The 16554-nt window shown below is 37.0% G+C and overlaps 1 protein-coding gene across 3 annotated transcripts in view; it reads right to left on the minus strand.

The window, feature by feature from the left end:
• Vgll3 (vestigial like family member 3) overlaps nt 1-16554 on the minus strand; it is a 46648-nt gene that overhangs the window by 15823 nt on the left and 14271 nt on the right. For all 3 annotated transcript variants that reach the window (XM_050148733.1, XM_050148732.1, XM_050148731.1), the window contains exon 3: nt 9200-9727. In XM_050148733.1, the coding sequence (XP_050004690.1) occupies nt 9200-9727 (528 nt within the window). The remainder of the gene's footprint in view (nt 1-9199; nt 9728-16554) is intronic.

Raw genomic sequence — 16554 nt, forward strand, 5'->3', positions numbered from 1 at the left:
ATTTTTATAATAAAAAGGTCAAAAGATGATGGTACTAATTTTGCTTGTAGTTTTGAGAAGCTATGTTTCAGAAGCAAGAGATGCTATGTAATTTATATAGCAATCCTTAAGGTGAATGAGTTTTAAAATTCAATTACAAAATTAATGTTAAGATGGAAAATGGATCAATGAACATGAATTTAACATTTTCAAAGAACACTGTTTATATGTATATACATACACACACATATATATGTATATATAATGTATAAATATTTAATTTGGCTTTTATGAGATTGGAGTAGTCTAGGAAGTCTCTCTCACACTGGAGAAGTTGAGAACCCAGCAGTTGTTCAGTCTATGAGACTGGGTATCTCAACATTTCCAATCTGACAGAACACAGTTAACCAGTGAGATTGCTTTGACTCTAATTCATAGCCCAACTTTCCTGCTATAGATACAATTTTTGAGATCTATGAATGAATAGAATATCTTTGCTGTGCATAAGCCCATAGCGATGAGGCCGATGTGTTTATTCCCTCACATTCTATATGTAGAGTAAGAATCCTAAAAGAAGAAAGCTATATATTAAAAATCTCTCAAAATGTATATGTTGATAACCTCCCAAATTCTTATGTTTTGTTTCTCTTTTCTTTGTTCTACCATTTTCATTTTCTGCCCAACTAATATGAAAAAAAATCACTGATTCCTAAATTCTATTCTTGAGGAATTTGACTAACAACATCACAGCTAATTCTCTGGAGTATAAACAGATTTAGTTAGATAGTCACAATGTCATAGAAGTATTCCAAACTTGCATCAGTTTCACAAGACAATTCACACATTCAGTGTGAGTTTTTCAGTTTGAAGTGTTCCATCTTTATTATGTCTTTATTACATGAAAGAGTTCATTTCATATCACAGTCACCATCTGGAAACACAACCATGTTCCCTGAGTCACTGAGTTCCATAATCAGGTTAGGTCAGAAAAAGGAAGCAGTAAAACAAAACTATCTAATACTCAAAATTGTGAGTAATATTACTTCCATTGAAAAATCATATAGTCTTAGGGTTGGCTTCTACATCAAAATGCTTTACTCAAATCGCTATGCTGAGATTAAATATTCAGAAATTGCCTCTGGATTTTTGATACAAATACTGAAGACAATTTTATAATTTCTTATGAATCATTTATAAAAATTACCAAAACTGTAATAAAGGTGTCAATAAATCTCTCATCACTCAGTATCCAGATGATTAATATGTGTTTTGTAAGATGAGGTGGAATGGAGTGAATGTTTTGAATGAAGCATCTACAATATTTGTCTCTTTGGTGCTTCCTATGCTTGAGGGTGAAGATATCACAGTGCCTCTGTTTTTCCGTTGCGTTATAGGGCTATTACTACTCATGTAGTTCTTTGATAACTCCTCTCCAAACTTGCAATACCCCTCTTTTATTGTAAAGTTTTAATTTGAAGCATTGCAATTTCAACATATATTCAAGTGTCTTAGATGAATAATGCTTGGTTATCTTTAATCCTTTCTGTAAATGTGAACATTTTTTAAGAAGTTACTAGATATAATTAGTCAATTTATAACTGAATTACAGTTACTATTTTTCTGCAGCTCGGATTAACTAGTAAGTCACTTGGAAAGCAGTTATCCAGTCTTGGTATCTTAGGTCAGCTAGCACATGACCACCAGTTGCCAACAAGCAAGCATAAGTTTCAGGATGTATCTACAGATGCCAAATGTACGGAATGGATGGGGGAAAGAATACAACCCGATTTCCCAATTTTTTTCAGTAGGCAGAAGTTTCCTCATTTGTTTTTATAAACTATTTTCATTCTCATTTTCTGTTCTCTGTCTTTTATAAAAACAGTGATATGCTAGGATTCATTTCACTGCAAGGCAACCTTGTAGTACTAACTACAGCAATTCTAGTCAGGGACAAAGTTTAGCCAATTTAAAGGGAAAACTATACACTAAGTAGAAATTTAGAGAAGGCTTAGAGAATCAGTACGTCCCTAGGTATTGAACTTCTTTTACACACACTCAACACACAATGTCTTACTGAGTTCTTCCCCTAGTTCCAGAATATTACAATGTAGAGCAACAATAATTCCAACCTGAATTACATTAAAAGACATGTTGTCATTTGTGGACAAGATCCACTTTCATAAAGTATCCAGATTACAAAATTCATCTTAAATCAGAATTTTGTCATCAAATTTCATAAACATTTCAGAAAACTAATGTGACCATGTTTGTATGTTTTATCAGCTTTAGTGCCTATGAAGAGAAATAAATCGATAAATGAAGACATTTGTCTACTATTTTCCAGTGGTACTCAATACCTATCCATATGAAAATTTATGTTCTCAAAGAAACTATTTCCAGGTTTTCTTTTCTTTCTTCTTTCTTCTTTCTTTCTTTCTTTCTTTCTTTCTTTCTTTCTTTTTCTTTTTTTTAAACTAATGTGTCTTTGAGATGGGCTCCTTTTGTGCCCTGGACAACCTGAATAGATGAAGCTAGTTTTAAAATCACAGATATCCATGAGCATGGCCTCCTGAGTGTTGGGATTAGAGACATGTATCTGATGGGTGTATTTCTATGTGTATACATGCATAATTGCATATGTTTGTACATGTGGATGCAGTGCCCACAGAGATCAAAAGAGAGCAGAAGAAAATGCATACCACATTTGGAGGTAAACAGCCTTGGAGGAGTTGGTCCAGTACTTCCACCATGTTGGTTGTTGGGGTCAGACTCAGATTATCTGACTCAGGCAAGTGGCCCCATCTTATTGGCCTCAAGAAAGCTCCCTTCAGAAATAATCCAGTTTATGCCTTAAGATCTTGATGGCATCATAGAAATGGAGTGTTCTGTGCTTGTTGGAAACTTTACAGACTTCACAAGTAATCTTTGCCTCTAATATCTAGAATAATTTTGTTTATCTGGCCAAAAAAAAAAAAACCCTTCTGCCTTAAAACACACAATATCAATTTAAAATCTGAAGAAATCTTGGTTACTGAGAGAGGAATGAAATTTTAGCTCATTATAGTTTGGGGAAGACTCATCTAAAGATTCAATAAATCCAAATACTTAGCATTAATTTATATCAATTTATATCTAATGGTCTTTAGATATATTTTAAGAATCAGAATAATATGTTTACATTACTTTTCATACATACCAGATTTTATGAAAATATGCTATAGGACAGAATGTTGTCTTATTTTACTTGGAATTTTAATTTTAGATCACCTTCACAACACACACACACACACACACTTAAACAAGGTATTATGACATTCATCACAGAAAAAAACAAAATCATAACAAACTTGAAGCAGAAATAACATGAGATCTTGTAAGAGAAATAAATCTGTAGATCTACAGATGAAGACAAACTGAAGCCAGGAACAGCTTGTGTTTAGAGAGAAGCTAAATCACAAAGCAAAACTCCTTTTAGATGTGGTAAGTTCAAATGTAGAGAAAGATGTGAAAGCTACAAATGGAGTTGGCTTTGTATTTCAGTGAAGATGCCTTATTAGCTAAGCTTTACATAAAAAAGTTAACATAGAATGACTCGGGATTTCAAAATCATACATCTTACCATAATTGTGAAAACTGGACATTAGAATGTCAGTATTTCACTGAAAGGTGAGAATCATTGTGACCAGTGGAAGGTGAGCAGATTAGTGTTGCCCAAAGTCATCCCATGTACATCTGATAATAAATACAAAGCAAACAGCTGTGCACTTCCACGTTTATTTGCCCTTTACATAGAGAAACCCAGTGCAATACTCTGAGTTTGCTTGAAGTTCATCCTCCTATCCTCTCTTCATCTTATCTTTCTTCATATTAGCTTCAGTCTCCCTACTATTCCTAGCCTATCTTCACATCTTCTTAATGTAAATTGATCATTATTCATGCAAATTGAAAAGGGTGACGTTTCATATGAGAAAAAAAGTTAAATTAAGTGAAAATTTCAAAGTACATTCTGAGAAAAGTATGCTTAAAACACTGTGTGGTAAGAAAAAGAAAGAAAGAAAGAAAGAAAGAAAGAAAGAAAGAAAGAAAGAAAGAAAGAAAGAGAGAAAGAAAGAAAGACAAGGTGCGAAACTGTCTACAAACAAATCTTAACACTTACTGAAGAATAAATAAAGGCTTTCCAAATATTGACATTAATAGTGATCACTAAGAGTATTACAAAATATTCTCTGTCAAAAGTTCATTTGACCATAGATCTTCCTTTCAGGCAAACCTACAATTTGGAAGTACTGTTCCACAGGCCTTGAAGAACTCAGTTTTTAAATTGCCAATAAAAAGGGAAAAGACTAATGTAAGATTCATGATAACAGTCTCTGTGTAAAGGTGGGGATTTTTCTAAGGAGGGCAGATACAGGTGACTTGTGATTATATCAGCACATACTATGTAAAACCTGTTTAGCAGAGAGAACAGTGGGCCGAGGGTAAGCCAAGTGTAACAGCAGCGCAAACATTAAGGATTAGCACAACTCTGGTATTAAGAACGTTAAATTGTATATTCTTTCAGAAAATATGGCCACCTCATTTCATTCTTATGGAAAATTTTCACCTTCCAACCTCAGCCTCTAGTATGCTATGCTATGGTCAGTTTAAAGGCTAAAACATAGTTTGAAACAAAAATTATTTCAAATATAGTAAATTATTTTTAAGCTCCGCAAATACAGAAACACATAAAAACTTTAAGCGTGGTTCTCTCAATATCACAAGTATACTCAAAATATTTTAAAATATATTCATACAAATATTTGTACGTGGTAGCTCACAGCAGTATTAATCATAATAAATCAAATATAAGAACACATCAATATCCACCAACTAAAGAATGTGCAAGTAAAAACATGATACTGTCATGCAGTAAAATAAGATCAACTCCTGAAAAGAATGGAATTCTATGCTCACATAACATAGACGGCACTTGAAAAACATCAGGTTAAGTGAAAGAAGGCACATATTTTCTGTGGGATGATCCTCATGTACACTGTGATTACATATGGTCCTCATTGGTTAATAAAGAAGCTGCTTTGCCCTATAACAAGGCAGAGGAAAGCCAAGTTGAATACAGGGGGAAAGAAGGACAGAATCGGACAATTAGCCAATGGGGAAGCAACGGGCTAGACCACAGGCAAATCCATGAGCCTCATGGCAATATGTAGATTAATAAAAGTGGTCCGATTTGAGTTATAAGAGCTAGTTAGTAATAATTCTAAGACATACGGCAAACAGATTGCAATTAATATTAAGCCTCTGAGTAATTATTTAGAAGCGGCTACAAGACAGGGTGGGACAGAGAAACTTCCATTTATACATATTGTAGAATTTCTTTTCTCTTTGGTGAACAGAAAGGGTAAATCTGTAGAGGCATCAAGTAAATGAACAGCTACCAAGAATGGAGAGTAGTGGGACATAGACAGTAAACTCTAATAAGAAATTAGTTTCTTACTGAAGTGACTGAATGTTCTAGAATTAGATATTAAGGATCATTACACAAGATGGTGGATAACTGACAACCTCTGAATCATATACATTAAAATGGATGGTAGGTTATTCCAAATTATAAATAAGTAATAACTTTTAAAGTTAAATAAATCAAATTTGGTTTTTCCATCAATAGAAATTATGAGTGCTAGCACCCTTGTGATTGCTTTGTAATTGCTTTGACCTGTTTCACCCTCAAAGAAATGCTATGTATTGTAAAGATGAGAAATCTCAGGAACCTTGCTCAATGCCCACCTTGTTTTACTTTTGTAGACTAAAATGAGTTAGAAAAGTTGGCAATCTGTCCCCAAATTCAGGCTACTTAACTAACTTAGAGAAGAAATACCCTTTAAAAAGTTGGAGCTACCCAAATTTCCAGAAAATTCTGAAAGATGACATCTTCCCTTAGGTTTTCTCTATGGTTGACTGAGTACCACTAAAGGAGAGCCAAGTCGTAGTAAAAAGGGCAGAAAACCCAGAAAAGCATAAAATGTTATTACTGGTCCCTAAAAGTAAAAATGGTATCAACCCTTCAATTATGCAATATACAATGCTTTAAAATTCCTTTGTTACTAAATATTATACCAAATTCAATCCTCCTCCTTAGAGGCCCTTAATTTCTCTGCATTCTGCAAAATGAAATTGCAGCTATAATTATCATTTCACTGGCAATGGATGGATATTTATGTTCTCTTCAAATTAATGTATTGAAATCCAAATCCCCAAAGTAACAGTATTAGGCGACATGTCCATTACATCAAGAGAGAAGCTCCCTTGTGAATGGGGTTGATGCCATATAAAAGCTGCTACAAGGCTAATTTGACCCTACCATGATGTGACAAAAGATGACCAATTGTGAACAACAAAGCAGTCTTTCCTGTAACTTGGATATAGCTGGTACTTTGGCCTTGGTCCCAGCAGTCTCAGAAGTATGAGAATCAGTTTTCTGCTGTTCAGAAGTCATTCTGTCTATGGGCTTTTGTGACGGCAACCAGAAATCCCTCCCCTTGTGGAAGAAACTATTATGGCCTTTACCAAAATATTCTTCTTGAAATAGTTGAATTAGTTTATTTGCCATGAAATGAAACATGAAAACTGTCTATGTTTTGTTGGCTTAGATACCTGGATTTGAAGAAAGTTTTGACTGCCTCACCTGACTCATATCGTTCTTAGCTTGGCTGTTTATTGGTCTCTCAACACTGACCTAAGAAGAGCCACTGTAGGGTGCTGCCTGCAGAGTCAGGTCACTGTTCCACGAATTTCAGAAAGGGACAGTCTCCTTCCCTAATTCAGCTACACAATTCCTTCTTGTTTTTGAATTTTACATGGAAGCATCTGTTATCAGAATCAATCTGAACAGAAGGGTGGTTACTACCTCTTATTGGTCCGACATTGTGAATGGGTGTACCACCCAGATCCTTTCCCTTCATGACTGTAGCCTCCCTTTTCTTCTTATTGCCTCAAAACTCTCTCAGGAGCAATTCTCTTTGAGAACTAGCTTCAACTGAACAAAGACACCTTATCCGGTGTCATGTCCATTTTCTCAGAGACAAGCCACAGCCAAGAACTGCAATGTAAATTGTATAAATATAAAAAGCCAGCCCCTTGGACTCAAGGATTTTTCTCACACCAAAGATATGATCCCCTACAACATTAGTCCACAAACTGACTCAAAGGCTGTTTCCTGTAAAAATTGATCCCTGCCATGCTTTTCCAGTTTGAATTTGAATGTGGCATTGATATTATGTCTGAATTTTGTAGTAGGAACTGGTTATAGATGACTTAGCATCTCTCATCATTGGCTTAGGCCAGAGGTGCTGACTCCTCCTTCTGCTGCTCTTTCCAGGGTAATGTTGTACCTTAAGTCATTCTTTTCAGAAGACATTGTAAGCAAAAAATCAGTTCTTTTCATAATCATGACACTCTGAAATGTGATAGAGATGACTATGGAAGATTCTCTGAAGTCAGATTTCTCCTGGTGTTGATATAAAGTTAGCTTGAGAAAATAAAAAGTCCATTTGTGGAAAGTGTTCTAATCAAATGAACATGCCAATACTTTATCTTACTCTATTGAGTTGCTTTGTTTTTCCAGTTGGGTGAAAACATAGACTAGAGATGGATCTTCTTTCCTATCTAATTACTAAGCTCACACTGACCATGAGAACCCTTTCGTACATCCAATAAGGACAACTTCCCTTCCAAACTACTAATCATTGCAACACCATTTATCACTTTGCTTGCTTACAGCAATGTTACTCTGACTACTACATAGGGAATCATAAAACTTCTAGCTCAGAATTCTCTTGGATCAAATATAAAGATCTGTTTGAGAAATTTAAAACACTACATAGCAGCATGAGAAAGCTATCATATATATTACATAATGATATAAATACAAATAAATATATAAATGTGCTAATATGTCAGCATATAGAAAAAAACATGCTAATAGCATACAGTAAATGATTAATAAATGAAATTAAATCATGGGTTAATAAACCAAAAGTGATCTTCTCAAGATATCCTAGAGAATAAAACCTTTCTCTTGTCTGCTTCTAAAAGCACAAAGCATGGCTTTTCATCTTGATGAGACATTTTCAGTCTACAATTCTGAGGGGGAAAAATGTGTGCACCAGACTAATTCCCAACTTCACAAGTACAAAAGCAAGCAAAAGTAAACAGAGAATTTGAAACAGAAAGCAACAAGAAATCATGCCCATTTTCTCTTTATTGACAAAATATACAGAAGGAAGTGCCATCCCCTGCCTGTTAGGAGCACTGTTAGTGTGACCCCTCAGAGGCCAAAGACGTGAAACAGAGCAAGCTTCCAACTGACACACAGCTCAATGTGGCCGCAAATATGTTGAGGATCCAACAATATCTTTCCCCAGACACTGAAAAGCATAAGCATCTGTCTTCTGTGACAAAGGGTGGCCTGCAATGCTTAGCACCACAGAACACTCTTTACCAGGAGAGAAAACGGAGTCCCTACCATAGACTCAGCAGGAAATGAAAAAGGGTTGAGGAGGACAGGACAATGAAAACGAGAAAGCTAAAACCATGATCTCCACGACTAGCGAACTCCAGAGACAAGTGTTCTATAAAGAAATATTTTCATTACTATTTCTAAGCATTGTGAATATAAATTTACAGTACTCATTGAAGTCATGTGTTACTTAAATCAGAGAGAATAACAACAGGAAGGGAGAAGAAAGAAAACAAAGAGCAAAGAAGGAAGAGAGAAAAGAAAAAAGTCTACTCTTAAAATATGGTCCCTATTTATTTAAGTCTGGACTGTAGACCACATTCCAAAAGACAATCTGTTTCACAGTGCATAACTGAAGCATACCACTACCTCTGAAATCTGGCGGGCAGAACATATGGTACAGAGTGCAGAGTCATGGGAGATTTAAAGAAGGGTTGAGTTATTTGTAAACATAAGGTATGAGAAATCCCGTTCAAAGTAACAGACTCCCCTGATAGGAGATGCGAGAAACGTGCTGAGACCTTTCTTAGAAGACTTTCATGAGCTAGTCATTCTACTTTCCACAGGAATGCAGGAATTATTGCAAAATGCCTCTGTTCTCCAAGCATATTAGCTTCAAGAGAAAACTTTGCAAAGACTATTTTCCAAAACCTTTGTCTTAACTTTCCCTTCTTTTTCTAGAAAGAAGGAAATCTGTTCACTCACCTGCATCAAAGCTCACACTTGGCATGATGTCCACTGTCCCATGAAAGGCTCCGGCCCATGCTGAGGTAGCAGTGGTGACTGTAGTCGGATCTGTCTTTGTGATGTCACACTGGGGAGCAGGAATCCTGGCAGTACGCACTGATGGCATTAGCAGGGGCCCATACGCGGGATCCAGGGCAGAACCAGCAGCTGGGTGGTGGTGGTGATGGTGGTGGCGGTGGTGCATGTGGGCGTGAGGATGGTGATGCCGCATGTACATGTCATGCATGTGGCTGTAGGACGGGCTCACCTGAGATGCCAGAGGATAGTGCCAGGACTCGGATGCAGTAGGGGGAGGGGCAGGGCCAGTCTGATGCAGACCATGTCCTGGCCAAGAGTTGGGGTCTGCTGTTGTAAAGGTGCCATGGGGTGCAGTGACTTGGAAGTCAGGATGAACTCCCCCCAAACAGGGTGCAGGTGGGGGCTGGTAAGAGCTGGTCCAAAAGGAAGTTGGGAAATTACTCCGCTGGCTTGAGAGAGCTGAGCTGTCTGAGAAGACAGAAAACACGTTATTTACATAAGATACAGTTCTGCTGTATATTTGCTTTTGCTTGTTCAGTAATGTTTTACAAGCAAGAGGATTACTATGCATGTTTTCTGTCTACAAAGAAGAATGAGCTGATACAGGCTTAGCCTCTGGGGTACCAAGTCCCGGCAATAAGGCAAGATTCAAAATGAGACCCCCTGCATTTGCTTTTGTGGGGCTTTCTCTATCTCAGTTTGAGACGAGGTTTTTGCTTCAATGTAATGACTGAAAGGCTTCATTCCTGTTGGAGCCGTGTGGCTCTTAGTTCTAAACAGCATTCTATATATTTCTCTGGTGAAGAATATTCGTGCCATTGATATGTGTGTTTGTGTAGACTGGAAATAGTTGCACTCATATCTTTTATGCACCAACTCAATGTTTTTTATTTAACCATACATTTCAATGACAAAATTAAGAAATGGTAACAAAAAATAATGGTAACAAGATAACATGTAATTGTTCCCACCAAATCATTGATCATTTAAAAGAATAATTTTATCTTTTTAACTTCTGTGGAAACCTAGGAATGCTATGGTCTTGGAAATAACAATGGTTAACATTTAATGAGAGTAGCCAGATGTCCAACACCAGACTGAAGGCTGCTCATGAGCTCATGGAATTCTAACTCCGTTCCAGTAAGAAAATGGAGACAGGGTAAAAGTCTAAGGTGTTGGCAAGCACAAGCCTACCCTGCAAAACAAGATACCCTTCTTCAATAGTCAAAGGATGGTAGACTTCATAATGACCACTAGCAGGAACAATTATGACTGCAACCTGGTTACCTGGATTTGGAGATGCTCTAGAATTGATAACCAGCATGGCTCAGGTTGAGTTATACTTTTCTGGTCATATTAGAAACTTTGGGGAAACTAAAGATCACACTTGCAGGCAAGGAAGGAAGAAGCAGCATCCTCCTCCATCAATTCACTGCCTCCTTCATCTTAATGTTTACAGGTGACATACATGGACTAGACTAGAGAAAGTCAGAAACATATAGACCACTGTCACTCTTTATCACGTCACTGGGTGCACAAGGGAGGAAGACCTGCAAATGTTTTCGAGGGCAAGCCCACAAAATGAGCCAGAAAAGCGAGAACCATGTCAAATTAGAATGGCTGAGTAGGAATTAGGCTTATGAAGGGTTGAGATGGAGTTCTAGACTGATGGTCTAACAGGCGAAATGCTAACATAGTTCAGAGTCTACACAGGTACACCAAACACAACAATATCACCAGCATCAGTAGCATTTAATGGATAAAATTCAATAAGCAAAATTTGGTGAAAGAGAGAGATGGGAGGAAGAATGGAGATACAAAGGACTCAGAAGAGGGTGGGCTTCTTGATCAGAGGATTGAAAGGGACTTTATTATAAGAGCCTCGCAGGGAGCTTGGGAGCTCTGCTCTGTGGATCTTCACTTTCATTACATACATTTCTTTTCTCATAACCATAAATGGACTTCTTGATCTCTTTGTCACTTTTTAATATTAAAAATAATAAAGCATTTTAATTCATACTCTTTGAATTATCTTGCTCAATATTTTTTCCTTCTGCCTGTTCAACTGATTATTTCTGCTAAAGTTGGACACAGGGTTGCAATCGGCGTTACTTATGCATAGGCATTGTTGATATTTTTATGCCAGTTTCCACATAAATAATCTAGACTTTCCCATTGAACAAAGGATAGCCTAAGAGGTGCTCATTGTTAGAAATATTTAATCTAACATGCTTATCATTTCTTACATCTTCGGGACATGAGCACATTTTTATTGCCTCAGTATAAAAATTTGAATAAACAATAACATGCATCATGAGGTTAAGCAAATCAGGGCATCTCTGTCATATTTGACATCTTCTCTAAGTTCCCTAATGATTTGGTATTATTAAGACAAGAACATCCATTCTCTTGCCTTCAGATCTGCACCAGTGTTGCCATGAGTCACCCCCTCATCCTGTGGCAACCAACCCACACTTTCTCAGCTTTGCTATGGAAATCAGAACCCTTAAAGAAACCTGTGAAATGATGCTCTTCGGGCAGGAAGGATATAAATTGTTGCTGAAGCCTTCAGTCACTCCCAGTAAGCTCTTCAATAAATGACTGTTTCGTGACAATCACCACTGATTAAAAGACAATGCTTACAAATCGGCCTTATGGGCACTCTAAGGCAGCTTGCCAACCACAAATCTTCCTCTTTACTGACACACCTCCCATGGTACCATTCTGCTTATAATTTGTATCTCATAGTTTCTATCTGCTCATAATTTATACAACCAGAACCTGGATATGAAAACTAACAATCTCTGATTCATAAAATTCCTCTTATTGAACCTCTTGAGGAAACTGTCCAAAGTACAGAAATAGTATTACACTTATCTGGATATCTATCTTTTTCTTGATGCTTACAAAGATGGAACCATTCTTATTTTAATGGTTGATTAAACACTGTATATATGCACACACAAATTCTCATAATGAAGATATCGCTTACCAAAGTATTATTCTTACTTATGAAGCACTCTAGTGTGATGAGTGAACATAGTATCACTGAAAGATGAAATCTTTTTTTAAAGGCACTCCATAAAAATTGAACCGCTCTTTAAAATTCCTCAACAAAAAATAAAATTAAAAGCAATTTAATATTTTCCCAGTCTATATAGGGTCTCCTGAGATTAATATAAAGTTTGTAGGGATCTATGCAGCCCTTTTCAGCAAACACTGCAGCATTTTACAAGTGAGTGAAACAATATTGAACGGAAAATATGTTCATGAAGAAATCCATGCTTCGGGATCACTATTTGGTATCTTGCTTCTTTAAAAAAAAAAGTGACACAAAGAAACAGATGCTACACTGTGCTCTGTGCTGGAGAACCAGCCTGCTTATTTCATATGTATGTAAATTTTTTTCATTATGTGACTCTTTGCAAGTACTTAATCACAGCCACATTTGGTGTATAAGAAAGCAGATGAAAAGCTGCAGGAGCTGTTTCCATGCAATGTTACCTTTAAGGTTAGTGAAAATGATTCAAAACTGCATAATATTAAGACTCAATTGGGATTCTGGAGCACCATTATTCAACATTCATGCAATATTGGCATTCAGGTGGTGCCAGCACTGATAGTCTCATACATAAAAATAACAACAACAAAAATCCTAAATGTGATTTTTATTGAGTTCACTTTTAGGAACACACACACATGTGTTTCTAAAAACGAAAGATAAGGCAAAATTGATATGTTGTCCAATACGGTCTTTCAAAACGTAACAGTAATCTCACCATCTGACTTTTGGGGAAAAAAATGTTTCAAAGAGAAACAGAGGAGTTGAACATGGATCCTAGAGGCCAAGCATCCTTTTAAAATTGTGTATAGTACTGGGGTACTTTTTATAGCAACTCTTCACACACAAAAAGAGAGAGAGGGACAGAGAGAGAGAGAAGAAGAAGAAAGAAAAGAAAAAAGAAAAAAGAAAAAAAAAGAAAAACAAGAACAAAAACTGTAAAACAGTTCAAATTTTAATTTTTTTAGATAATAATGACAATACTAACGAAAATAAGACAAAGAGATGCTATCGTAAGTCATCTTTAGTAATCTCCTGCTGACTCATTCTGAGAGTAAATACAGATAAAAGGTATTAGAGTCCAACATAACATTTTCTTTTAAAATTCACAATAAAGAAATAAACTATTTAGAGCATTGGGACACATGCCTGTGATTTAGCCCTCAAGTAGAGTCTGAACGAGCCTAAAGGAGTGTGCAAGTTCACTGGCAATCTAGGCTGAGAATCTCTACCAGATAAGGCAGACAGAGGAGCAAGCCCCTACCTCAGAAAGGAAGAGGAAGAAAAGGAAAAAAAAAAAGGAAGAATACTATTTAAACTCAATGCTTAACAAAAAATGGTTCTTGATACTTTTGAAGGCCCATTCCCTGGTTCTTCCAATTCCTATAAAAACCAGTTGTCAAGTCCGAAAAGGAAGGAAATGTACTTTGAACTTCTCTGTTATCCAGGAATTTAGCATTGCCATGGCATCCAAAGATTGTCCTCCAGGTACTTGGCTGCAGCATTGCTCAAAATCACCTCATGACTGCAATGAGATCTAACCCTTGGAGCACTATCACAAGGTGAGTCACGCCTCATTTTCCTCTCACTGCCGTTTCTAACTTCCTGGAAACAGCAGCCTGGAGGGCCTCCTAGAGAATCCGCTCAGTACCTTTATTCCCTTAGGATATAGCCCTTCCTTGCCTTTCTCCTTGGGTCTGCTTAGCCTGAACTATTCATTCTGAGAGGTCGCTCCCACATGGCTGAGTTCCCAAGCAGACCCAAGCTGACAGATATATTTATTTCGAAGGTGCAAGAAGAATCAATGGCAATAAGTGCCAGAGAGGCACGCTTTTAATTCAGAGGCCTTCTATGTTCCATCTTACCTGACCATTCCTTACACACACAAACACACAGAGACCAAGTCACATGCAGTCACACACACACTGACCCACACATTTTCTGTAAATAAAGCATGCGTGTAACTGGAACTGGTGTCTCAGTCTAGACGCTAGATGGGAAAAAGTGGATAATCAGAATTGTTTGGTTCTTAACTGAAATGCAAAGTGAGGTGTGATATAATTCACAATACATTGTACCAGAACAAGGTGCAAAGCATTCTTCCCCTTAACTGTTTTTTCTAACAGATGCACCTGTCCAAAACCATTTTCTAGCCCTATCAAGAAGATATTAATTTCATTATGCTTATTCTTCTTTTAGCAGGTACATCCTCTTTGTCTAAAAATTTATTATGGAAATATATTGTTCAAACATAACTCAGTTGTAAGTTCATATGCAGCATGTAAATAGAACTGGAATAACTGTTATTAGTCAGAATACTTAATGCAGGTGCATTGGCCAGCAGCTTCTTTCAAAGCTCCCTAACGACTCCATTAACATTATCAATAGTCTCCATGCCTTCTATCTTGAAGACACTGCTTCATGCTAAAAATATGAGCTTCCAGAAAACAAGGTTTCTAGGTAAAGACTCAACATCAGTTTTCCATCCACAAGTAAGTGGACATAGTTAAGGAAAAGAGAAGCATCTGCATTGGTGATTCTGTTGGTTCAAGCTCTGCAGGAAATCACTTATATACTCTTCAACGTGTTTTTCTAATAACCTTAAATAGGAGTAGTAGTGAGAATATGCTATTGTTGGACAAGCTGGTCACACAAAGATTTTAAATTGTTGCTCCAATACCACTTTGCATACATCAAGGAATAAAGCAATGACCAGAGTCCAAAGATTGAATTGTCTAATCCTGTGTAGTTTTATCAATAATATTAATATTATGACTATTTCTCTTTATAGAATATGTGAATATCATTCATTATACCTCCTCTTTAAGAAGGTCTCTTCTTTAATAACATTTTATGGGTTTCCCATGAATCCTAATCAAGTATTGTGGGTTGATTTGAAAATAAATTTGCAACGAGAAGCAACAATGGAACTATTCAGTTCACAAATGGAAAGTAAACAAGGCCTTTTGTCTGACCTTATATCAAAAATTACTTGATCCTGTGCCTTAATTTTAAATAACAAAACTGCGATCAATATGGACACCTATAACCTAGCATTGTAGTGCAGACAGAAAGACTGCTGGACTTGCTGCCTGCCAGCCCAGCTCCAGTTTTAGACAGTAAGTAGTCTTGTCACAAAGGAATACGGCAGAACTTGATTTGATCTATCAAATCAGGGAAGCCAAAATCATCTACCTCTAACCTCCACATGCAGGTACATAGGCTCATGAACCAGCAGACACATGGGCATACTTGTCAGAGAAACATATAACATACAGATGAAGAAAGGAAGGTAGAAAAAAGGGAAGAAAGGAAAGGAGGGAGGCAAGAATGAAAAAAAAGGAATGACAGAAACTGTACCACAAACTTCATATGACTGATTAATAAAAGATGCTTCTGTGAAGATGTTTTAAATATTTGATATGTATTATGAACTTCATTCATATAATGCCACCCTTTAGTCACTGAATTATGTTTATCTTAATTCATAGAGTATTCATAGAGAAAAGTGTCACCTTGAGTTTTGAGGAAATGGATGTGAGACACACTATTTGTAGACTTGGTGGGAGGAGAGACAGAAAGACATGAGAAACTGGGTGGGCATACTATTCCACATACATAAGCATGCTACCTTCTCACTGAGCTTTCTAAGCTCCACTCATCCTTAGGGATGTTGCGCTTGGATAGTCCTTCTGTGTAAGTCATTTTTTTTTCCCCAGAAATAGTCACATGAGGAATGCCCTCATTTCCTTTAGGTCTATGTTCAAATGTAATTATGCTTGAGAAGGCGTTCATTATCACTTACAGTAAAGTAACACCTTAAATGTCACTCTTTATATCCTTGTTTTTTACTTGTCTCTGCTATTAAAACAGTCCCTCATAGCCACACTGATGAATATCTTGCATATCACCATAGAACCTTCATCTGGCGATGGATGGAAATAGAGACAGAGACCTACATTGGAGCACTGGACTGAGCTCCCAAGGCCCAGATGAAGAGCAGAAGGAGAGAGAACATGAGCAAGGAAGTTAGGACCGTGAGGGGTGCACCCACCCATGGAGATGGTGTGACTGATCTAAGGGGAGCTCGCCAAGGCCAGCTGGACTGGGTCTGAATGAGCATGTGATCAAACCGGACTCTCTGAATGTGGCTGACAAAGAGGGCGGACTGAGAAGACAATGATAATGACACAGAATTTTGATTCTACTGCATGTACTGGCTTTTTGGGAGCCT

Source organism: Alexandromys fortis, unplaced genomic scaffold, assembly GCF_014885135.2.
Source record: "Alexandromys fortis isolate MF-2015 unplaced genomic scaffold, M_Fortis_MF-2015_v1.1 scaffold_4, whole genome shotgun sequence".
NCBI classification, from domain to species: domain Eukaryota; kingdom Metazoa; phylum Chordata; class Mammalia; order Rodentia; family Cricetidae; genus Alexandromys; species Alexandromys fortis.